The sequence below is a fragment of the Channa argus genome, chromosome 9 (assembly GCF_033026475.1).
Source record: "Channa argus isolate prfri chromosome 9, Channa argus male v1.0, whole genome shotgun sequence".
NCBI classification, from domain to species: domain Eukaryota; kingdom Metazoa; phylum Chordata; class Actinopteri; order Anabantiformes; family Channidae; genus Channa; species Channa argus.
The window spans coordinates 13,396,180-13,420,944 of NC_090205.1; the positions used below are offsets into that span (position 1 = coordinate 13,396,180).

General features: G+C 36.9%; 2 protein-coding genes across 13 annotated transcripts; both read left to right on the forward strand.

Moving 5' to 3' along the window:
* Positions 1–92: 92 nt before the first annotated feature.
* On the forward strand, positions 93–5,837 carry klhl6 (kelch-like family member 6). Its single transcript, XM_067517209.1, has 7 exons — positions 93–988; positions 1,071–1,236; positions 2,353–2,802; positions 2,923–3,160; positions 3,685–3,887; positions 4,827–5,040; positions 5,199–5,837. Exons 1-7 carry the CDS (start codon positions 732–734, stop codon positions 5,495–5,497), a joined length of 1,827 nt encoding a protein of 608 aa, XP_067373310.1. The 5' UTR covers positions 93–731; the 3' UTR covers positions 5,498–5,837.
* Positions 5,838–6,210: 373 nt separating this feature from the next.
* LOC137133516 (uncharacterized) lies at positions 6,211–24,083 on the forward strand. Of its 12 annotated transcripts, none has more exons than XM_067517207.1 (22): positions 6,211–6,522; positions 6,772–7,062; positions 7,517–7,789; positions 8,171–8,281; positions 9,107–9,160; positions 9,853–10,017; positions 10,352–10,387; positions 10,644–10,697; positions 10,891–10,983; positions 11,793–11,846; positions 12,539–12,703; positions 13,038–13,073; positions 13,330–13,383; positions 13,577–13,669; positions 14,477–14,530; positions 15,223–15,387; positions 15,722–15,757; positions 16,014–16,067; positions 16,261–16,353; positions 17,164–17,217; positions 18,475–18,587; positions 23,780–24,083. In XM_067517207.1, exons 1-22 carry the CDS (start codon positions 6,474–6,476, stop codon positions 24,035–24,037), a joined length of 2,355 nt encoding a protein of 784 aa, XP_067373308.1. In that variant the 5' UTR covers positions 6,211–6,473; the 3' UTR covers positions 24,038–24,083. The 12 variants fall into 12 exon arrangements, with proteins under 12 accessions (XP_067373308.1, XP_067373298.1, XP_067373297.1 ...); XM_067517197.1 differs by lacking the exon at positions 23,780–24,083 and adding an exon at positions 18,678–21,734 and having other exon boundaries at positions 6,213–6,522; XM_067517196.1 differs by lacking the exon at positions 23,780–24,083 and having other exon boundaries at positions 6,214–6,522; positions 18,475–21,734.
* The last annotated feature ends 682 nt before the right edge of the window (positions 24,084–24,765 follow it).

A 24,765-nucleotide genomic window follows, 5' to 3' on the forward strand; every position in this document is an offset into this window, starting at 1 on the left:
ACTTACAATTAAATAATAAATCACACAACAGAAAAAAACAACAGGGACGTCATACTAGTAAAACAACAATAGTTTCATTGTGATTTAAGCAATAAAAAGCCATATAATCCTACAGTGCTCCTTGTCAGTAGTGTAAATAGTAGTGGTGTAAACACCTCAGTGCTTATAATGAGGCGGAAGCAAAAGTTGCACTTCGCCCTGATTCATTCACTAATCTACTGGTCACACATCTGCTTCTCATGATTACAACCGGTTCTGTACTGTGTATGCAGCAGAAAGACGAAGTGATGCAGGGCGGTTAAAGAGAAGAGAGAAGTTAGTTCTTGCTGATAATACAGAAACATATAGATACATACAGAAAAATGTGCTTGTGATGAAACTTAACGTCAATTGTGGTTACTTCTGTTCGGGGACTTCTAGTGGGGGGGACTTGACGTCTCTTACATGACAAAAGAGGAAAATTTGGTAGTTTCAGGGAAATGCATAAAGAGACAAGAAGAGGAAGTGTCTAGAAACGAGCATTGCTACATGCGCACGTTCCTCACAGAACAGGAATAGGAAGTATGAACAGGACAGGAAAAAACAAATCCACATCGCAGAGCAGCAGACCTGTTACATGCATAAACCGCAGGGGTTATTTTCTATCGTTGTACTAGTGCAGGTGCACCTCAAAGTAGCTGCACGCTTCTTTCAGTGCAGACAGAGTTTCTGAAGAGCTCCTGGTGTAAAAGATGAGTAACTCACTGGAGAAGACTACAGACTATCCACTTCCACTTTTTGGAGATGATTCCTGCCCAAATGAAGAGAGAGAAAATGTGACAGATGGAAGTGAATTACATTGGGAGGATGGAGGTCTACCTGTTGAACTGCAGAGAGGGATGGAGAATCTACGAGTGAATAGAGAACTGACTGATGTGATACTAAGTGTTCAGGGACATGACTTTCCCTGCCACAGAGCCATTCTTGCGGCTGCCAGTCAGTACTTCAGGTAGAAATACACTGGGGGCTTCTTTTTTGATTGTGATGGGATTGCTGATTTTACTAAACGAATGCTCTTTCTTTCTGTGTAGGGCCATGTTTTGCAGTGGTTTGAAGGAGAGTCATGAGAAGTGTGTGGAAATAAAGGGGTTGGACAGTGGGACGATGAACTCTCTCCTGGAGTATACCTACACCAGCCGAGCCCTCCTCACACACTCAAATGTCCAGGGAATATTAGAGGCTGCCAGTCAGTTTCAGGTAAAATTGTAGTTACAATAACCATTAAATAAGTTGCTAGTAGTAGTAGTCATAATCGGGTGAACACAGAGTTCCTTGTAAATTTTCAGGGCAGCATTTATTCACTGTTAGCATCAAAAACTGACCAGTGTAGAAAAAACTCATTATTTTGAAACACTTTTTTGGAAACAGCTTTTTAATATGATATTACCATGCCTTTATGTAAAGTCACTGATTTCCAAAACCTAAAAAAAAGCCGAAACTGGAATAAAATCCTATTACACATAAACGCCAGTGAAGTAAAGAGAGATTTGTTTTAGCTTGAACCAGTCGCAAGTGAAAGACTCGTACCATTTTCTCATTCTGTGGAAGTGTAACCACAGAAATAATCATGTGATCGTCGAACAATCCTTTAAAAATCATGAAGCTTTAAGCCTAATTGTAAATGTTTGTCTAGTGTTGCTGATATTCTGTGCATTTTACGTCAGTGTTACTAATAGAGTCATAATTCCACAAAGCATGACAGAATCTACCATGGTTTAATCTATATCTGTGCCGTTTTGTAGACTAAGACTTGTTTTAACATTTTCACTTAGACAGTTTTTTTACCACCTTCAATGGAACAAACATCTGACTACATAAGCAATGTGTCGGTTTAAAAGGGAAGTGAAAGTTGCCAAGTTGTTTACACTAAGGATCAGTTTTTCATTCCAGCTTAAATTAACTGCACAGCTGTGCTGCATACAGTAACACATTAGGCAGGTGGTCCTGTACTATATTTACAATAATCAATCGGTTTTTCAAAGTTTTAGGGCTTGTACATTAAAAAAAGTTTAAGCATTCAGATTGCATGATTTAGAGTACAGTGTTTTTACATTTACATTTATAATTGCAGTTATTGTGGTTGTAATAGCAAGGGATTTAATCTTTTTTATTTCCGCTGATACCTTTATGGCTTTTCAAGACAACTTTAATGTTGTCTATGCAATTTTAGTGTCGCATAACTATGAAGACACTGTGAAGCTCATCCATTTTAGGAATCTTAAACTTAATCACCCAATGAGATCTGGACTCCAGTATTGGAAAACCTTCTCTGCACATCAGACTGCTTATATACACTTGCCTTTTTTCTTCTAGTTCCTGCGTGTGGTGGATACATGTGCTAGCTTTTTGAACAAGTCTCTGCACCTAGAGAACTGTGTTGGGATCCTGAATCTCGCTGAAAGTCATGCCCTTCAGGTCCTGAAGGACAGGGCTCAGGATTACATCACGTCTCAGTTCTCCCAGTTGGTCCAGCAGCAGGACTTCATGGAGCTGCCAGCAGAGTCACTGGAGACCGTCCTGCAAAGGGACAACCTTGATGTGAAGTGTGAGGAGTGTGTTTTTGAGGCACTTATGCGCTGGGTAAGAGCCCGGCAGGATGAACGCTTTCCTTTACTGGCCAGACTGCTCGCACATGTGCGACTACCATTGTTGGAACCAGCATACTTTGTAGAAAAGGTGGAGTCAGATGAACTCATACGCCGCTGCAGTGAGGCCTTTCCTCTGTTGCAAGAGGCCCGTACCTTTCACCTCTCCGGCAGGGAGGTCAGTATGCTGGGGTTATCAGAAATATGTCTATATTATCTAATTTTGTGATAAAGAATTACTGCTCTTTTAAATTTTAATTTTTAAATTTGCTTTTTTACCTGTGTCCCTCGTTCATAGGTTGTCTCGGAACGAACCAAACCACGTGTGCGGCACTTTCTATCAGAGGTTTTCTTGATAATTGGAGGCTGCACTAAAGATGAACGCTTCATTTCCACGGTGACTTGTTTGGACCCTCTTAGACGCAGCAGACTGGAGGTTGCCAGATTGCCATTCACAGAGATTGAGGATGAGTCCCAAAACAGGAAATGGGTGGAGTTTGCTTGCATTGCCTTCCGCAATGAACTGTACATATCTGGTGAGAAAAGTGTTTTAGTAGAAAGGCCTAGTTACTCAAATATACATGAGCCACTACCCCCAGTGCAGCAAAGAGGAAATTCAGTAATCTGCTAATTAAGGGTTTTGCCAAACGTTTTGGAAATGTCTCTCTTATCTAAGTGTAATGTTGTTTTAATAAGTTAATCCATAATGTACAAATGAACAACACAGCAGAGAGACATCACATCATCAGCAGCAACAGTTGTTGTGGTTTTAGGTGTTTCCCAGCTCAGGAACTGACACAAAATGTTCCACAACACACACACCACACACACACACACACACACACACACACACACACACACACACACACACACACACAGAGTAAAAACTCAGAAAGGGTTGTTGTGTTTTTGATCTTTACTGAGAATAATGAACCTTGTGGCTCAGTCTAGAGTACGATACAGTTATTCAACTAAAAATTGAATAACACGTTGATAAATAAAAAAAGGATAAATCTACAACTCTAGGTCACAATTTTCTGTACTTCCTCTGTTGTTGCAGGAGGGAAAGAGACAAAGCATGAAGTTTGGAAATACAATGGCGCCCTGGACAAGTGGATCCAAATCGAGCCCCTGACAACTGGGCGCTGGAGACACAAGATGGGAGTTCATCGGGGAAGGCTGTACGCACTGGGTGGATTTGATGGAGTTCAAAGACTCACGAGTGTAGAAGCCTATGATCCCTTTCACAATCGTTGGACACAGGTGAAAATACAAAATGTTTTTTGTCGCAGTGCTGCTTTTACCTACAGTAACTTTAACGTTTAACATCTAAACATTGAATATGTGAATTAGTATGTTGCTTGTAATGATAAAAAATAACCAACATAACCATCTCTCCTTTTTTGGCCTTCAGAGCATTCAGATTCCTTTTAGTGCTGTTTTCATTTGTAGGCCGGCTATGTTTCTTTTTTTGCTTTCTCTTTCAGATAAGGTTAGTCAGGTTAGTTTGTACTCACAGCGGGTGAATATTTTGAGCTAAAAGGCTCCACAGCTAACGATAAGCTACCTGTCCAACACTAAAGAAAGGCAGCCCAAATTACTAACCAGCTGGTTAATATAGTGAATGATTTGGTGCAACCAGATATTTCCCTTAGCAGTTTCCCTCAGCAGTTGGTAGATCATTTTTCAGGACAACCAGAAACTTTAAATTGTAATGCTGGGCCACGTCTTAGATTGTCTGTACAGTAAGCAACGAAGTTAGCAACTGTTCATAACATGATGTCAATGTTGTGTTTACAGCTTGGTTCAGGTGACCCCATGTGGCCAAAAGGGAAATAATGTAGGTTCAAAAATATCATTCTTTGAGGACATTAATCCATCCATCCATCCATCCATCCATCCATCCATCCATCCATCCATTAACTCATCCATTATAACTGATTATCCTGTTCAGGGTTCAGGAGCTGGAACCCAGCTGGGTCATACATACACCCCAAATTTCACATCTTCCCCAAACTGGAATTGAATTCGACAACTGGGGCCAGAACCTCAATCATGTTTCATTATTAGTGTGTATGTTCAAAACTAATGTTCCATGAATGACACTGTCCATACAACAAACCTCACATATTGCCTTTTGTGCCACTTAAACTATACTTTGTCACATATTCTTACTTAGAAGTCCTTAATCCATACTTGCAGGTTACACCACTTGCTGTAGGTGTGAGCTCCTTTGCTGCTGCAAGCTTTGACAGATGGATCTATGTGATTGGTGGAGGGCCGAATGGAAAACTGGCAACTGATAATGTTCAGTGCTGGGAACCTGGAACCGACTGCTGGGAACTGAGGGCACCCATACCCACGGCGACTAAATGCACAAATGCTGTTACATTTAAGAACTGTATCTATGTAGTTGGTAAGTTGTGGGTTACTTGAATCTTTTATTGTTTTATATTTTAATGTTTTCCTACTTAAATTGGTGGCTTGTGTTTATGAATGCACCAGCCTTCAGTAACATTCAATATTCATTCCAAAATATTATCACCACACCGTCAATTTTCTTTTATTTCCCAGGTGGTGCCATGCATGCCATGTACTGTTACTCCCCTCTTTCTGACTCTTGGTCCCTTGTCACTCGTCTGGGGGAGAGGGCAAGCTGTGCCATTGCTGCCTGTAACAACAAACTGTTCATCACCGGTGGCCGGGATAATAAGAACCAAGTCATCTCCACAGTGATGTGCTGGGACGTCGCTCGGGGGGTGTTGACAGAGGAGTGTGTTTTGCCTATGGGAGTGTCCCACCACGGCAGTGTGACACTCATGAAGTCCTACACACACATACACAGAATTGCACCTGCCTCCGAATGCCAATGACACAAGCTCTAGTGTCAACAAGACTTTATTGTTGCTGTTGATGAAACAATGCATAGAAGCAAAACTTGTTTAACATGGAGGAGACATGCTTTTGCGTGCATTACAACAGTGGCCTTACAAAACTTTATTATTATTTGGTGTGTTGTTCTCTTTAATGTTATTTGCATGTGGTTTTTCTTTCTTTTCATGCTACCTTGTTGTGAAAAATACTTTAAATTCCTTAAAGGAGAAAATGTTGGAAACCACTTCCCTAAACAATGTCACAATAATAGCCAGTCAGGATAGAAAGAAAATGAAAGTACTCACTAAAAACATTGCACAAATAAAGACTGGAACATCAGCTAAATCGTGCTTTCTGTAGTTTCTTGCAAAGCTGGGTATTTACACTTTCCATATTAGCCATATTATGAGACCGGCTCAAAATAATTGAAAATAATAAAAATGTTTACACAATAGCAGTGATGTTATATTACAGCAGCAGGTTACAGCAAAAGGTTTCTTGACTTTATAATAAAGATAAACATAAAAAAACAGAATGACCTATTTCAATAAGATAATACATCAATCTTAGTAATTGAGAATATGCAGTGGGAGATTTACTCTTTGTAGTCTGCGGGCGTTTTAAACACTGGCATCAAGCGATAAACAGTTCACATTAGAGCAAACATTCACCTGCGCTTTTTTCAGTGGGAACGTTGACCAATCCCGTTGCAAACCTTTTTACTTTCGTTTTTACTGTCATAGTCAATCGTGGAGGTGTCATTACACCTTTCTGTTCGGACGTTCCCTGGTTCCTTTTTAGTCCATAGCTTTGAATTGAACCTCAAGAGGAGTTTCGAAAAGATGCGGGGGAAATCAGGAAGATAAAAACCTACATTTGTCACGTATGTTTAGGGACTTTTAACGTTTCACCTGCTATAACCTTCACCTGTACCACGAAAGTGAAAGGCCTCTGGGATTACTGTGATTTTCTGTAATGGGCCGTCGCTGGTTTCTGGTGTTTTTCATCGCCACGTCCTCCATAGGTAAGCGGATTGTGCGTTTTTTTGATTTTAGCAGTCTCGACACAACTGAGTAATGTTGTGGAAGATCCAAAGAACTTTATTTATCGAAGGGGGGGGGACCTAAGTTACTTAACCCTTCACGTCTCCCTTGATGCTTGGTGCTGGCTAATGCTGTGTGTGAGCGATTTTCACACAAAATTACACAAAATTATTAAACTCTTTCATAAATGATGCTGTATATTTGTACATCTCACCATCCTCTGTCACTAGTTTCTGCGGAGCCAGTCATCTATGTGCTCAAAGGGCGGCCCGTCATCGTGGAGACCCCAGTCACTGATCCTCCAGATGAAATTCTTTGGAAGCATAATGGCAACAAAGTGGTAGAGTATGATGGAAAGCAGCAATATGTGTATGGCTCATATAAAGAAAGGGTCGTTCTTGACTGGTCTTCTGCACAACTCGAAATCCAAGACCTCACATATGAAGACAGCGGAGAATATGTCCTTGAAGTATTCAAGAGCACAAACTTGCGGCAAATAATTTATAAAGTGGAGGTTATAGGTACGTTTTTCATTCAACTTCAGTTTTTTTCATCATAGTGGTTATGCAAATATGATCCTTGTACCATATCTAAGTTCTGTTGATGTGCTGGTGCAGCCCTGGCACAGCTCACAACTGTGTGAAAGCTTATCAAAAAGATGGGACAGTTAATGTTTACATTTGGCCCCCACGTGACCAATTTTATTGGCCATAAAATTGAACTTTGATTTGAAAGAGTGTTTATATTAATGCCATATGTTCAATCATATGGATACTGTGACAGTAATTTGTCATTGTATTTCCTTAACCTTAAACCAAGCACTACATCTCATCTGATAAACCCTTTACCACATTAAAAGTGTTGATGCCTCAGTGTACTGCTATTATGTAAATGCATGTAACATAAAGAAATTATGTATTTAGTTGTTTAGCTTTATATTTGTATGTATTAACTGTTGTTTGTATGTTCAAATAGACAACGTTGCCAAACCCACCATTTCGTGTCAGATGAATGAAAGCAGCAGCTCCAACACACATGGAAATGAGGCAACGCTGAATTGCTTTGTAGAGTCCAGACAGCCTCTCTCATTATTGAAGTTTGAGTGGATCATAGATGGAAACATTCAGCCTGGTCCAAAGCTAGCAATAACCCTGGGGGGTGCACATGATAATGAAGAATATAAGTGTAGGGTCAGCAACCCTCTGAGTAGTGAAATGGCCACATTCACAACAAAGGACTGCTACGCTGGTAAGACTTGACTTAGTTACTAGTGTGGCATTTGCCATCTCAAGAATATGCACTTTCAGAACCTAATTTGCATAGCTTATTCTGATAAATTATTTACTAAACGTCATGGGTTTCAAAATGCTCTGGTGCTTTATGAAAGAGACTTGGACCTTCCAAACTTTATTAACTTACTGAGGACACAGAATTAAAAAAAGAACTGAAACACTTATTTGGAAAATAATGTGCAGTGTATTGGATCGCTTTGCAAAAGTTTCAAGAAACTTGGTAGAGTTCATCTTCAAAAGTCTAGATTTAAATGTCCAATTTTAAGACATGTAAAAAACTTTATGAATGTAATTTTATAAGAAGCTGCTGTAAATGTGACATTTTGTCTTTGTGCAGACAAACCAAATGTAGCAGTGATCCTGATTGCTCTCTTGATTGTCCTCGCTGGAATTTGTGTCCTAGCACTGGTTTTGGGTGTAGTGCTCTGGAAACTACGAAAGCATAAAGGTACAGAAAACATAAATTACACCTTAACCTGGAAACTGTTTTCTTATCAAGTGAAGAAAACTAGCTGTCTATGTATTCCCAAAGCTTTCCTTATGTATTTTATTTGGGATTGGGAAGAGTTGTATGAAACTGAAACCTGCTTTTTTCTTTCTTCTTCTGCCCTCTTACCCTGAGAAAGACTATCAAAGTACAACAGATGGTATGATACAAAAGTGGAACTGTTGTCAAATACACTTCAGATTTGAATTCAGATTTGTTTTTATAAATCTTAATTTTTAAAAAATAAAAATATGAATCCTGATGACTCAGATATTTAAATCACTTTTAGGAACCACTCTACCCAGAGTAGTATTTCAGTTAATCCACAGTGTTGACTGACCTGTATAAAGCTGTTCAGTTTGGTTAATATTAACTGCAATTGGACTAGTTAACTTCTACTTCTCTCTTCAAATGACCTATACTTTTGTAGGTAACTGGTTCTTGTCTGCTGGTTTATTTCCTTTGTTAACTTCAGTTAAAAAGCACTAATTTATAAAGCTCATGTTATGATTTTTTTATTACACATTAGAGAGATGGTGCAGTGTAACACAAATAAGCAGTAATCATTTTAATCGCATGCAATAACTTTCTGTGTAACAAAGACTTTAAAGGTGAATGAGGGCAGTGATCTGTTTTGATGCAGTTGCTGGTTTTTGTGAAAATGCTTGTCACAAATTTCTGTTGTAAAATGTAAAATTTTACTCAAGGTCATATTATCTCAGTTCTCTTTTTCATCTCCAATTTCTTCTTTTCTTACATTATATTTTGTATTTCTGCATGTTTCAGGGTCAAATAAGGACACCACCCAGAATAAGGACTGTGACCCTCTTCTTTCCCCTGGTAAGCCACTTGTCCATGTTCATCAAAATAATAAAAATATGAATCCTGATGACTCTGATGAAAAACTCAGATGATGATACAGACTAAAAAAATGATTTATTGCCTCTGACACATAATACAAAGGGTGTTACAAGTTCATTTTGCTGGTTGTTACTGTTCAGTCTTTGCAGGGAATTTTGAAAATCTCATTCATGGTTTCCAGTATTTGCCTAGTGAAACACCAACAAGTAGCGTTTGTTTCTTAGTGTAGGTAATAAGTCACACCGGTGAAATACATTTACAGTATTCAGTCGTTCAGTAGTTAGTATAATTATTAGCTGCAGCTTATTAATATATTATTTCTTTTTAAATGAATTTATTACTGTAAGTGTAATGTGTCACAAAATATTGAAAACTACAAGTTGACATATTCAAATGGTTTTTGTTTGACCAAAAGTTCAAATTTCAAAAGTGTTTAATGAAAGGTCACATAAAAGGGAAAAAGCTATTTCATTATTTTTGCTTAATAAATGACCTAATGTATTTAGAATGTCATTTACTTTTTAGTTGCTGTCAGTCAATTAATATGTCAATTAACATATGGTCTGACTGCTACGAGTCACTAATATCAGGTAGCTCCTGACCTATGAATGTTTTGTCATTAGTACCATTAAAGTACTCTTGTTATGTCATTTATTTTTTCCGTGCAAGAGGTTTGAATAAGAATACAGACAAAACTGTGTGTCCTCCTCCATGTCTTGTTGGAAAGCCATCTCTTTCTCAGCCTTTAAACAATGATGAAATACATGCAGATGCTGAAAAGCCCAGAGAACCTGGTCCTTCAAACTCTGAGGAGACAACTGAACCAGACCCAGCTGGTAGGTTGGATTTTAGTGAGGACATGTCAGCTGGTCTTCAACCATCTCCTGCTCTTCAACAGTTTAATTAATCTATGTTCAAAATAGTCCCACACAAAACAACACACTCAGGCTCACACAAGAGAAAGAGACAATGAAATGACTAAACTATTTTACATGCACATTTATTTTTATTCAGACCAGCTTGATTCAGATTTGTAGTAATACTTAACTAAGCTATGTCTTACTGTCCTTATGTATTTTATTTGGGATGAGAATATTGACTGTATTATTAATCTTTTTACTGAAACCTGCTTTTTACTTTCTTCTTCTGCCCTCTTACTCTTTTTTCCAGGTAATAATGATTCAGAGAATCCAACTACAACAGATGGTATGATACAAAAATGGAACTGTTGTCAAATACACTTCAGATTTGAATTCAGATTTATTTTTGGACTGTTAAGATCACTGTGAATGTACACTAGTGTTGTGTTCCTGTCATGCTCGTTAATCTGTAGAGCACTTTAATTTGTCACACATTTCTGTTAAATGTAATATTTTACTCAGGGTCAGACAATCTAAGTTAAAATTTTCATTTCCAATTTCTTCTTTTCTGACATTATATTTTTTATTTCTGCATGTTTCAGGGTCAAAAAAGACGACGATTCAAAATGACGAGAATATACCTCTTAAGCCCCCTGGTAAGCCACTTGTCCATGTTCACCAAAATAATAAAAATATGAATCCTGATGACTCTGATGAAAAACACACAGATGACAAAGATTCATGTCCAGAAGATTATGCAGACTAACAAAATGATTTATTGCTTCTGACACATAGTATTAATGGTGTTACAAATTAATGTTGCTGGTTGTTACTGTTCACGCTTTGCAGTGAATGTCAAAAATCTCATTGATGCCTTTGAACCAAAAAGTCGAGAACCTGGTCCTTCAAATTCTGAGGAGACAACTGAACCAGACCCAGCTGGTAGGTTGGATTTTAGTGAGGACATGTCAGCTGGTCTCCAATCATCTCCCGTTCTTCAACAGTTTAATTAATCTATGTTCAAAATCATCCCACACAAAACACACTCAGGCTCACACAAGAGAAAGAGACAATGAAATGACTAATTACATGCTGTATCCAGTTTAAAGGCTGTTAATATGACAGTTACAATGACTTGATTGTTAACCAGGTTTGGCTAAAAAGTGATATTGCAGTAACATTGGGTTTATAAGATTTTATTTTTACACATATGAATAATTACATTGATTTGTCAGATATTTAAATCACTTTTAGGAACCATTCTACCCAGAGTAGTATTACAGTTAATCCACAGTGTTGACTGACCTGTATAAAGCTGTTCAGTTTGGTTAATATTAACTGCAATTGGACTAGTTAACTTCTACTTCTCTCTTCAAATGACCTATACTTTTGTAGGTAACTGGTTCTTGTCTGCTGGTTTATTTCCTTTGTTAACTTCAGTTAAAAAGCACTAATTTATAAAGCTCATGTTATGATTTTTTTATTACACATTAGAGAGATGGTGCAGTGTAACACAAATAAGCAGTAATCATTTTAATCGCATGCAATAACTTTCTGTGTAACAAAGACTTTAAAGGTGAATGAGGGCAGTAATCTGTTTTGATGCAGTTGCTGGTTTTTGTGAAAATGCTTGTCACACATTTCTGTTGTAAAATGTAAAATTTTACTCAAGGTCATATTATCTCAGTTCTCTTTTTCATCTCCAATTTCTTCTTTTCTTACATTATATTTTGTATTTCTGCATGTTTCAGGGTCAAATAAGGACACCACCCAGAATAAGGACTGTGACCCTCTTCTTTCCCCTGGTAAGCCACTTGTCCATGTTCATCAAAATAATAAAAATATGAATCCTGATGACTCTGATGAAAAACTCAGATGATGATACAGACTAAAAAAATGATTTATTGTCTCTGACACATAATACAAAGGGTGTTACAAGTTCATTTTGCTGGTTGTTACTGTTCAGTCTTTGCAGGGAATTTTGAAAATCTCATTCATGGTTTCCAGTATTTGCCTAGTGAAACACCAACAAGTAGCGTTTGTTTCTTAGTGTAGGTAATAAGTCACACCGGTGAAATACATTTACAGTATTCAGTCGTTCAGTAGTTAGTATAATTATTAGCTGCAGCTTATTAATATATTATTTCTTTTTAAATGAATTTATTACTGTAAGTGTAATGTGTCACAAAATATTGAAAACTACAAGTTGACATATTCAAATGGTTTTTGTTTGACCAAAAGTTCAAATTTCAAAAGTGTTTAATGAAAGGTCACATAAAAGGGAAAAAGCTATTTCATTATTTTTGCTTAATAAATGACCTAATGTATTTAGAATGTCATTTACTTTTTAGTTGCTGTCAGTCAATTAATATGTCAATTAACATATGGTCTGACTGCTACGAGTCACTAATATCAGGTAGCTCCTGACCTATGAATGTTTTGTCATTAGTACCATTAAAGTACTCTTGTTATGTCATTTATTTTTTCCGTGCAAGAGGTTTGAATAAGAATACAGACAAAACTGTGTGTCCTCCTCCATGTCTTGTTGGAAAGCCATCTCTTTCTCAGCCTTTAAACAATGATGAAATACATGCAGATGCTGAAAAGCCCAGAGAACCTGGTCCTTCAAACTCTGAGGAGACAACTGAACCAGACCCAGCTGGTAGGTTGGATTTTAGTGAGGACATGTCAGCTGGTCTTCAACCATCTCCTGCTCTTCAACAGTTTAATTAATCTATGTTCAAAATAGTCCCACACAAAACAACACACTCAGGCTCACACAAGAGAAAGAGACAATGAAATGACTAAACTATTTTACATGCACATTTATTTTTATTCAGACCAGCTTGATTCAGATTTGTAGTAATACTTAACTAAGCTATGTCTTACTGTCCTTATGTATTTTATTTGGGATGAGAATATTGACTGTATTATTAATCTTTTTACTGAAACCTGCTTTTTACTTTCTTCTTCTGCCCTCTTACTCTTTTTTCCAGGTAATAATGATTCAGAGAATCCAACTACAACAGATGGTATGATACAAAAATGGAACTGTTGTCAAATACACTTCAGATTTGAATTCAGATTTATTTTTGGACTGTTAAGATCACTGTGAATGTACACTAGTGTTGTGTTCCTGTCATGCTCGTTAATCTGTAGAGCACTTTAATTTGTCACACATTTCTGTTAAATGTAATATTTTACTCAGGGTCAGACAATCTAAGTTAAAATTTTCATTTCCAATTTCTTCTTTTCTGACATTATATTTTTTATTTCTGCATGTTTCAGGGTCAAAAAAGACGACGATTCAAAATGACGAGAATATACCTCTTAAGCCCCCTGGTAAGCCACTTGTCCATGTTCCCCAAAATAATAAAAATATGAATCCTGATGACTCTGATGAAAAACACACAGAAGACAAAGATTCATGTCCAGAAGATTATGCAGACTAACAAAATGATTTATTGCTTCTGACACATAGTATTAATGGTGTTACAAATTAATTTTGCTGGTTGTTACTGTTCACGCTTTGCAGTGAATGTCAAAAATCTCATTGATGCCTTTGAACCAAAAAGTCAAGAACCTGGTCCTTCAAATTCTGAGGAGACAACTGAACCAGACCCAGCTGGTAGGTTGGATTTTAGTGAGGACATGTCAGCTGGTCTCCAATCATCTCCCGTTCTTCAACAGTTTAATTAATCTATGTTCAAAATCATCCCACACAAAACACACTCAGGCTCACACAAGAGAAAGAGACAATGAAATGACTAATTACATGCTGTATCCAGTTTAAAGGCTGTTAATATGACAGTTACAATGACTTGATTGTTAACCAGGTTTGGCTAAAAAGTGATATTGCAGTAACATTGGGTTTATAAGATTTTATTTTTACACATATGAATAATTACATTGATTTGTCAGATATTTAAATCACTTTTAGGAACCATTCTACCCAGAGTAGTATTACAGTTAATCCACAGTGTTGACTGACCTGTATAAAGCTGTTCAGTTTGGTTAATATTAACTGCAATTGGACTAGTTAACTTCTACTTCTCTCTTCAAATGACCTATACTTTTGTAGGTAACTGGTTCTTGTCTGCTGGTTTATTTCCTTTGTTAACTTCAGTTAAAAAGCACTAATTCTATAAAGCTCATGTTATGATTTTTTTATTACACATTAGAGAGATGGTGCAGTGTAACACAAATAAGCAGTAATCATTTTAATCGCATGCAATAACTTTCTGTGTAACAAAGACTTTAAAGGTGAATGAGGGCAGTGATCTGTTTTGATGCAGTTGCTGGTTTTTGTGAAAATGCTTGTCACACATTTCTGTTAAATGTAAAATTTTACTCAAGGTCATATTATCTCAGTTCTCTTTTTCATCTCCAATTTCTTCTTTTCTTACATTATATTTTGTATTTCTGCATGTTTCAGGGTCAAATAAGGACACCACCCAGAATAAGGACTGTGACCCTCTTCTTTCCCCTGGTAAGCCACTTGTCCATGTTCATCAAAATAATAAAAATATGAATCCTGATGACTCTGATGAAAAACTCAGATGATGATACAGACTAAAAAAATGATTTATTGCCTCTGACACATAATACAAAGGGTGTTACAAGTTCATTTTGCTGGTTGTTACTGTTCAGTCTTTGCAGGGAATTTTGAAAATCTCATTCATGGTTTCCAGTATTTGCCTAGTGAAACACCAACAAGTAGCGTTTGTTTCTTAGTGTAGGTAATAAGTCACACCGGTGAAATACATTTACAGTATTCAGTCGTTCAGTAGTTAGTATAATTATTAGCTGCAGCTTATTAATATATTATTTCTTTTTAAATGAATTTATTACTGTAAGTGTAATGTGTCACAAAATATTGAAAACTACAAGTTGACATATTCAAATGGTTTTTGTTTGACCAAAAGTTCAAATTTCAAAAGTGTTTAATGAAAGGTCACATAAAAGGGAAAAAGCTATTTCATTATTTTTGCTTAATAAATGACCTAATGTATTTAGAATGTCATTTACTTTTTAGTTGCTGTCAGTCAATTAATATGTCAATTAACATATGGTCTGACTGCTACGAGTCACTAATATCAGGTAGCTCCTGACCTATGAATGTTTTGTCATTAGTACCATTAAAGTACTCTTGTTATGTCATTTATTTTTTCCGTGCAAGAGGTTTGAATAAGAATACAGACAAAACTGTGTGTCCTCCTCCATGTCTTGTTGGAAAGCCATCTCTTTCTCAGCCTTTAAACAATGATGAAATACATGCAGATGCTGAAAAGCCCAGAGAACCTGGTCCTTCAAACTCTGAGGAGACAACTGAACCAGACCCAGCTGGTAGGTTGGATTTTAGTGAGGACATGTCAGCTGGTCTTCAACCATCTCCTGCTCTTCAACAGTTTAATTAATCTATGTTCAAAATAGTCCCACACAAAACAACACACTCAGGCTCACACAAGAGAAAGAGACAATGAAATGACTAAACTATTTTACATGCACATTTATTTTTATTCAGACCAGCTTGATTCAGATTTGTAGTAATACTTAACTAAGCTATGTCTTACTGTCCTTATGTATTTTATTTGGGATGAGAATGTTGACTGTATTATTAATCTTTTTACTGAAACCTGCTTTTTACTTTCTTCTTCTGCCCTCTTACTCTTTTTTCCAGGTAATAATGATTCAGAGAATCCAACTACAACAGATGGTATGATACAAAAATGGAACTGTTGTCAAATACACTTCAGATTTGAATTCAGATTTATTTTTGGACTGTTAAGATAACTGTGAATGTACACTAGTGTTGTGTTCCTGTCATGCTCGTTAATCTGTAGAGCACTTTAATTTGTCACACGTTTCTGTTAAATGTAATATTTTACTCAGGGTCAGACAATCTAAGTTAAAATTTTCATTTCCAATTTCTTCTTTTCTGACATTATATTTTTTATTTCTGCATGTTTCAGGGTCAAAAAAGACGACGATTCAAAATGACGAGAATATACCTCTTAAGCCCCCTGGTAAGCCACTTGTCCATGTTCACCAAAATAATAAAAATATGAATCCTGATGACTCTGATGAAAAACACACAGAAGACAAAGATTCATGTCCAGAAGATTATGCAGACTAACAAAATGATTTATTGCTTCTGACACATAGTATTAATGGTGTTACAAATTAATTTTGCTGGTTGTTACTGTTCACGCTTTGCAGTGAATGTCAAAAATCTCATTGATGCCTTTGAACCAAAAAGTCAAGAACCTGGTCCTTCAAATTCTGAGGAGACAACTGAACCAGACCCAGCTGGTAGGTTGGATTTTAGTGAGGACATGTCAGCTGGTCTCCAATCATCTCCCGTTCTTCAACAGTTTAATTAATCTATGTTCAAAATCATCCCACACAAAACACACTCAGGCTCACACAAGAGAAAGAGACAATGAAATGACTAATTACATGCTGTATCCAGTTTAAAGGCTGTTAATATGACAGTTACAATGACTTGATTGTTAACCAGGTTTGGCTAAAAAGTGATATTGCAGTAACATTGGGTTTATAAGATTTTATTTTTACACATATGAATAATTACATTGATTTGTCAGATATTTAAATCACTTTTAGGAACCATTCTACCCAGAGTAGTATTACAGTTAATCCACAGTGTTGACTGACCTGTATAAAGCTGTTCAGTTTGGTTAATATTAACTGCAATTGGACTAGTTAACTTCTACTTCTCTCTTCAAATGACCTATACTTTTGTAGGTAACTGGTTCTTGTCTGCTGGTTTATTTCCTTTGTTAACTTCAGTTAAAAAGCACTAATTCTATAAAGCTCATGTTATGATTTTTTTATTACACATTAGAGAGATGGTGCAGTGTAACACAAATAAGCAGTAATCATTTTAATCGCATGCAATAACTTTCTGTGTAACAAAGACTTTAAAGGTGAATGAGGGCAGTGATCTGTTTTGATGCAGTTGCTGGTTTTTGTGAAAATGCTTGTCACACATTTCTGTTGTAAAATGTAAAATTTTACTCAAGGTCATATTATCTCAGTTCTCTTTTTCATCTCCAATTTCTTCTTTTCTTACATTATATTTTGTATTTCTGCATGTTTCAGGGTCAAATAAGGACACCACTCAAAATAAGGACTGTGACCCTCTTCTTTCCCCTGGTAAGCCACTTGTCCATGTTCATCAAAATAATAAAAATATGAATCCTCATGATTTTGATGAAAAACACACAGACAACAAAGATTTATGTGATACAGATGATAAACACTAACAAATGTTGCTGTCTGCCAGTTTATTTCCCTTATGTTTACAGCAGGCTACATTATATTTTAATCTGTGTTGAATAGTTCCAGATTGAGTTCACTACTTTCCACGGATCTTAGACCTTTTTCTGATTGTATTTTTTTTTTTTAAATAATGTTTTTAGCCTAATGATTCAATGATATTGATATTGATCATTGAAATGCTTTTGACCATTTCCACCCTGGTTTCTGCATTTTAAACAAAACAAGAAACACCCTTATTAGGTATCTACTTTCAGTACTAGTATCTACTTCTAAACATCTGAAGTTCCACATGGGTTGGTCCTAGGGTCTGTGTTGTTTTCAAATCACGTTTCTTTTGGATCACAGATTTTACAATGCTCAGCAGTTTTCTGTAAAAACTCAGCAAATACTGTGTCTTGTCTCATGTTTTATTCCCTTTTTTTTCATTTTTTTTGTTGTTGAATCTTGGCAAAATATCTGGAGGTCTATTTTCAATTAATGTTTTCCCTTCAAGCCGAGTAGTTCATTTTGTAGAATCTAAATTTTTGATGTGTGACACTCGAAGGCTTGAAGCTTGTAATTTTGATATGGGTGGGCTGGACTGTAGAAGTCTCTCAGATCAAGTCTGATCCCACCAACCAGTTGTGTCCTTGAGCAAAAAGCTCAGTGGTAGCTTCCTGGGTGCTGCCCATGGCAGCTCACTGCTCCCCCAGGACGATTAGTTAAATGCAGCGAATTTTAGCGGGAGATGTATATGTACTAAATGATAATAAAACAGCTTCTTTTTCTTAAACATCATGCCAACCAGAGAAATACAACAATAAAATCAATGTCAACCTGCTAAAATTCACCCAAAAATAACAAAAATTGTATATACCCTTTGAGTCTGAAGTTACCAATACTGTGAAAGCTTGCATCATATTATTGAGAAATATATATGCAATATATCCATATTTAAGTTTTGATCATTGTGTTCTGAATCATAGAACAATGATCTAATAATCTCCCTGTTTATGAGAAATTTTATACAAATGCTGTCTATTATCTCCCATGCTGTAAGACTGACAACCATTGTCTTCAATTAACCCCTTTGCAAATACTTAGCGGGCCAATACAGGTTTTTTTTATACTAATATCTTTAATCTATTTTAGACCCAGAGAAGATGTCAGATGAGGAGTCATGTTTAGATTCGAGCCAAAAAAATGGAAATATGGAAATCCTCAAGAACAGTGATGAACTCAAGACAGGTGCTTACTCTGATCAGGTAACTGGAGAAACTTTGGAAAATGTGGGAGTATGTAATTCACTAGGGTTCAGAAAAATAAATGACCCAGATGACAATGCTGCTTCTCAGAACGATCCAGAAACAACAGCGTATGTGCAAGATTCAGTCTTGTCACAAAAAGAATCAAGTACAACAGTAAACGACCACAAAGAAAGGGACAAATCTCCTTCTGAAGATGTGAATGAATCAGCTCACTACCAGGAACAAATAGAGGCGGGAAAGAATTTCCCGTTAAACACCCCTCAGAAGCTTCTGATCCCCCCCAAACCCCCCAGACATATATCAGCATTACCAATAACAAATGCTTCACATGCTGACCCAGAAAAAGGGGGCAAGACCAGGCATGACTCACAAAAGGAGCAGTCCGATAGCAGCACAACACAGGTGGAGAAATGTGACTGTGAGGGTGAAGCTGTTGATGATGAGGGCCAGGGTAGTCCAACAGAGGAACAGCTGCATAGGCAACAAGAGTGAAGACAAAGAAAGGTGAAGCTGATAAATAGGCCTTCATTTGATTTAGCAAAACGAGACAACATGGCAGAAACCTAAGGGATCACACTAATATAAATATGTGATTGGGATGTGGGCAGAGTTAACACTAAGGAGGTCTTGATTTGAATTTGCGCAATCAATGATACTTTTTTGGGTTTTTTTTCCAGGCAACTACTTAATGCACATTTAGTATGCTCATATGTTGTCTGACTAACAGCTGGATTGTATAGTTTTTTGGTGTTTGTCATTTTTAATGGTGCATAAAAGTGTACAGTGATGATGCTGTGTTTCTATAAAGTAAGAAACTTCAGTTAAAAAGCACTAATTCTATAAAGCTCGCATTTTGATGTTTTTATCACACATAAGGGAGATGGTGCAGTATAACAGACATAAGCAGTAATCATGTGTAACAAAGCCTTTGAAGGTGGATTAGGGCAGTGGAGTATATATGATTTTATAATATGCTTTTAATTGTGTGTGTTTGTGTTTGGAGTTGTATGGGTAACCAACATACTTTAATATTCAGAGATCAAAATGTATTTTACCAGCCTGATTCTGGTTATGATTTTCAGTAATACTTAACTAAGCTATGTTTTAATTTTTGTTTTTTGTTGACCTTTATTTTGCTGTAGCTTTTGCATTATTTTTCTCATGTGAAGTAACATTTTTACTCTTTATGTAGTAGTCACATATAAAAAGCTCAGATTCTCGTGTCTTAAAATTGTTGAAATTATGTATTAATAGTGCATGGATGTATTTCTAGCTTCCATTGTATGTGAAATAATGGAGCTAGAAAATTCAGAGAAATATTTATTTTTATTATTGAGAAACGACATGAAACACTGAATAGACTGATATTGTGGGTGACAACTTGTGGCTACAAATATACAACCTATTCACATCCACTATTACCTAGACATAAAAAAAAAAAAAAAACCTACATCAGGTTTATTTTTAAATTTTTTTCATATCTTCACTCAATTTTCACACATCAATTCAGCATCACATCACTCCGATGTTATGCTTAATTTCATATTAGGCCCAAATAAAGTAGGGTGCAACTGAATGTTTTTAATATACGTACCCCTCTATAATTGCCACTCCATGTTCAAAATAATACATGAATAGAAGAAACTTTAGTTTTGAAAATTTATTTATAAGAAGACCTATGATTATTTTGTGACACCAGGGGGCAGTGTTTGTTAGTCTTTAGCTCCCATCTTCTAATTTTGAGATGAGATATAAGAAACCACTATTGGAGGCCTGAAGACTTACTGTATATGTGTTAGATGACTGAGGGACATTCGTATTGCAGAGCATTTATCTAAAATATAAAATTACCTTGACTTCAAGCCTCACATAAAGGATATAATGTAGAAATGTTCTGTTAAATTGTTGGCACAGTTCAAATGTGTCGTGTGCCACATTTTCTTGCAGTCATTTTTCATATGGACAATCCAGTATAGGTCCACAGTAGGTTTAGTAAGTAGCCTCATATGTAGCAGAAAACCAAAGCTCTCAGTGATGTCAAATTATATAAAGCAGGTTCACCCACTGCTGGATGACAAGCTGGTGTAGATTTCTAAGCGTACTGGTTGGGCCAAGTGAGAAAGTCATGCATGATTAGTTTAACCTCTGTGTCACAGAGATGTCTGTGATCTGCTACCACCTGACCTGTGGGTGCAGGGCACAAGCACAAAATGAACACTATCGTATTTCTGTGGTTGCAACAAATACCAAGGGGATATTAGAGTATTGAATTATTTGTGGGGATTGGGGCTCTGGCTCTCGAGACGAGGGTCACAATATGGTTTCACTGAGACACTGCTGATATGATGATGGCAGCAGGAAAGGTCACATCCTAGCTCAGAGTCTTCAGTGGAGCAATGCTTTGTTTGGATTTTTAAAAAGTGGAACAATGGCATGCCAGCCCGTATTGTACAACTGGTCATGACATGCCCTTTAATGTAAGAAGGGTTGTTTCCTTTTCCACATCATATAGTTATATTACACTGGAGCATCATTTTCCTTCAGATACAGACCCAATTACACTTTTTGCCTCATAGTCTTCGGCTCTTATTTGGCCTTGTTGCAATAAGAGGGAGGAGGTAAAAAAAAAGGAAAAACGGGCTACCTTCCAGAACTGCTTTTTATACTAGGTTGATTAGCATGCTGGGTTGCTTAAATTGCCTCCTGGAGGGCTGACGTGAAATCGAACAATATCCTTTGGCTTTACAGACTAGCCCCATAGCTTCTCATTTATTTTTATGCAGAGCTGGGACAGAGCTTTGGCACTGCTCCACTGAGGAAGCAGAGCCTGGGGAGGCCAGGTCTAGGTAGGTCAGGACAAATCAATTAATATCAACTCAATAAAAGTTCCTGGCTCTTTCTGGGCCATTCTTTACTCTGACAGTGCAACCTGGCCACCCACCATAATTATGTGGATAAATTGTTAAGCATGGTACAGACATAAGGAAATAATGTCCCTTTCCTGTCTCTATTAAAGTCTTCTATTAAAGCCTGAGTTGTCTTTGCACTCTGCTTTTACCAGATGAGGAGAAATGACAGAGCATTGTTTGTCATTGTTATTATTATACTATTTTGAATAAAGTTTCCCACTTGGGTGTTGATGTTTATGACTGTATATTTCAGTCCAACCCAACCTCTGTGCTCTTATTTTTCTGCTAGCATTTGGTCATCATGTAAAATTCAAGTGTGCCCAAGGCAGATTATTATACCCATGGCAGTGAGCAGTACAGGGGAAACACTTATATACACACAAATGCTATAAATTGGGGCAGCTAAAATAGTATGTCTGTATTCTCTGAGCCAAATGTGATATGTGTAGTAAGCAGTAATTGGATTTTCTGCAAATATATCGATAGAGACCTTTCTGTATGTGAGGTAAGTAACTTGACTAGATTACTGTAGTGAAAAATACATATTTACTGTCAATACTTTACTAATAAGAAACTTAATTTGAGAATGTTATCTCCTGTTGGTGTTTGGACAACACTGTGTCTATCAAACACACCACCACTGTCACCATGTTTGTATTTGGTGACCAAAGGATAAACATGAGTTATTAGGCCCCCAGGCGGAATGAATGTGTGCACAGTTATCTTTTTGTGAGTCTTATGGCAGATTCCTTCACGTCAAGACAGCTTAGAGATAATTACAGAGCCTCACTGTGGCCTGTGTAGTTCTTAAAGATTAGTCACATCTTTGTGCCTGCACACTTTCTCTGTCACACAATGTGCAATAATTTCCATCTGAAGCATCGACAGTAAATTCAATAAGTACTGTAAATATTTTATTTTGAATGGCCAGGAAAAACCCTCTTCGTCTTATGGCATTTGCTGTGGAAACAGCCTTCTGCTCTGTGGTGCTTACACAGAATAGACATATTCAGACATATTCTGTGTATTTCATCTAAACGTTATGTGCACATATGGCTGTATGAAACAGAGCCAAACGCAACAAACACGAGCAGGACATTTTATAGTACTATATGTTGTTTTTAGCCACATTAATGGTTCTAGGGGATGGCCAGGTCAGTCTGGTTGGTCTCAACAAACAGTGGATGAATTACCAATTTTGGTGCAATCATTCATCTAGCTACTGTATAAGATCCCTTAAGGTATCATATAGCACATCATTAGGTTCAAAGTTTATTTGGTTTAATAACATTTGGTTTATGACAAATAACTACAAAATAGAGCTGTAAGTTGTGGTTCACGCTAATTGTGATAGTTTGCTAATGTGCTAATGTCTTCATCCATCCATCCATTTTCTATGTATCATAAATTTTCTTTATAAGAGTTGTCACTGAGTTGATCGTAAATCCACATCTACAGTTAACTCATGGAAAGCAATGAATGTGCTGAACATGCAAACTCGATGTAACATGGCAGTGCTAAGCACTCTACCTCCGTGATGCTCCAACATGCCTAACTGATATGGTAAAAAATGCTACTATGGTAAAATTGAACACCTCCTGAACATCAGCACATTAGTGATGTCAGGCTGTTTGCATGCTGACCTCAGTATTAAGCCTGAGGCACTGCTGTGCCATAAAGTGCAGCCTTTTAATGCTGTTAGCGTGACAATAACTTCTTGGCCTTGGTCTTCTTCTAGTTGTCAATGAAATCTTTCAGTTAAAATTGATAGAGGTCATGCAGAGCAGAGACAGAAAAAAAAATTGGATAACACATTTGCACTTTGATTATTCCCTTAAAATAGCCATGGACATCATCTGCTTTCACACTCTTTCAAACAACCAACACCATATGATGCTATTTGTCAAAGTAAAGCTTCTCACAAGTTGTTAGATACTCTTGACTTTGCATAAGCAAAGCTGTCACATGAGCTTATGTTTTTCATTTTATCCCATTTTTAAGCTGCACTCTAACTATTTAACTTTGGAGTGGTAAGTGGAGTGGTATGCATTGCCCTTTTCAACAATTTAAATTGATCTTTTCAGCACTGTAGACAGACAGTTTCTGAGAACCAGCATGGGGGAGGACTTTGTTTTTGTTTTCTGTTGTCATGCGCATGTGTTTCTGTAAATACTTTTCTCAAAAGTCGAGTCGCTCAGCTCCGAGCTTTGTCAGTTCTTTATTTGAACAAGGTGCCTGTCAATGTGCCACGCTGACGTTTCTCTGCTTGTACACTTGCAGAACCTGACACAGTTCTCTAGTGGCAAAATGAAAACCACTTGCAGCATACTCCCTGCCTCGCATTGTCTGATGGAAAGATTAAAGCCAATCCAAACAAAATTCACTCTCTTCAACTCTCAGTTGGTCGATGGTGAGACCACCAGAGGGGAACAGCTCGCTCAGCTATGTCATCAGATCACATTATCATTGATCTCAGTCTCTCTGCTCTCCTGCTCTTCTGTCTTTGCCTTCCTTAATCTGCCCTGTGCTTTTCAGTAACATTTCTCATGTCTCACTGTTGTTTCCTGTCTCATAATTGCGATATGAGATTTCACCAGAATATTACACCGCATTAGACTGCACAGGTGTGCACATTTAACTTTGTTGTTTTTCATGAGCTTTGAATGTAATCCCCTTTCTTTGACTCTAATACTCAACAACCTCTGTTCAAAATGAGAGGAAATAATGTGTTAGGACAGCATGCTGAAGGTAATTGTTGCCAGTCTACTCATGTATTTATGGCTGTTTTTCTCTACATCAAAAGATTGTTAAATATCAATTACAAAATCTTTAAGCATAACTACCACTTTGAGGATTTAACTTCATGATCAGGAAAAGGCAGCAAAGCAAGTACAAACTGAGGGTTTGACCTGAAGTACCTGGGTTTACTGATTCAAACTAAAATTAGGATATAACCCCAAAGTCTAGTTTCATTTTCAACTCCAATTATACAGTAGGATAAAATAAAAAAAATTATATGATTGAGTCCAAGTAACAATAAATTTTTAAATTATGTGTTTTTAGGAAAATAAATCCAGAATCTTTCAAAAACAATTGCGGCTATTGGAGAATTTTATGAAAATAAGATGTTACAGAAACAAAATCTACAACACTCAGTTTCTGTGGTCAGTGTGGAGTCTCAATATCTCCAAACTCTGGCTATATATCTTGGACTAAAGTCAGCTCACCGCTCATTCAGACATTATTGCCTGTGTATAGACGAAAAC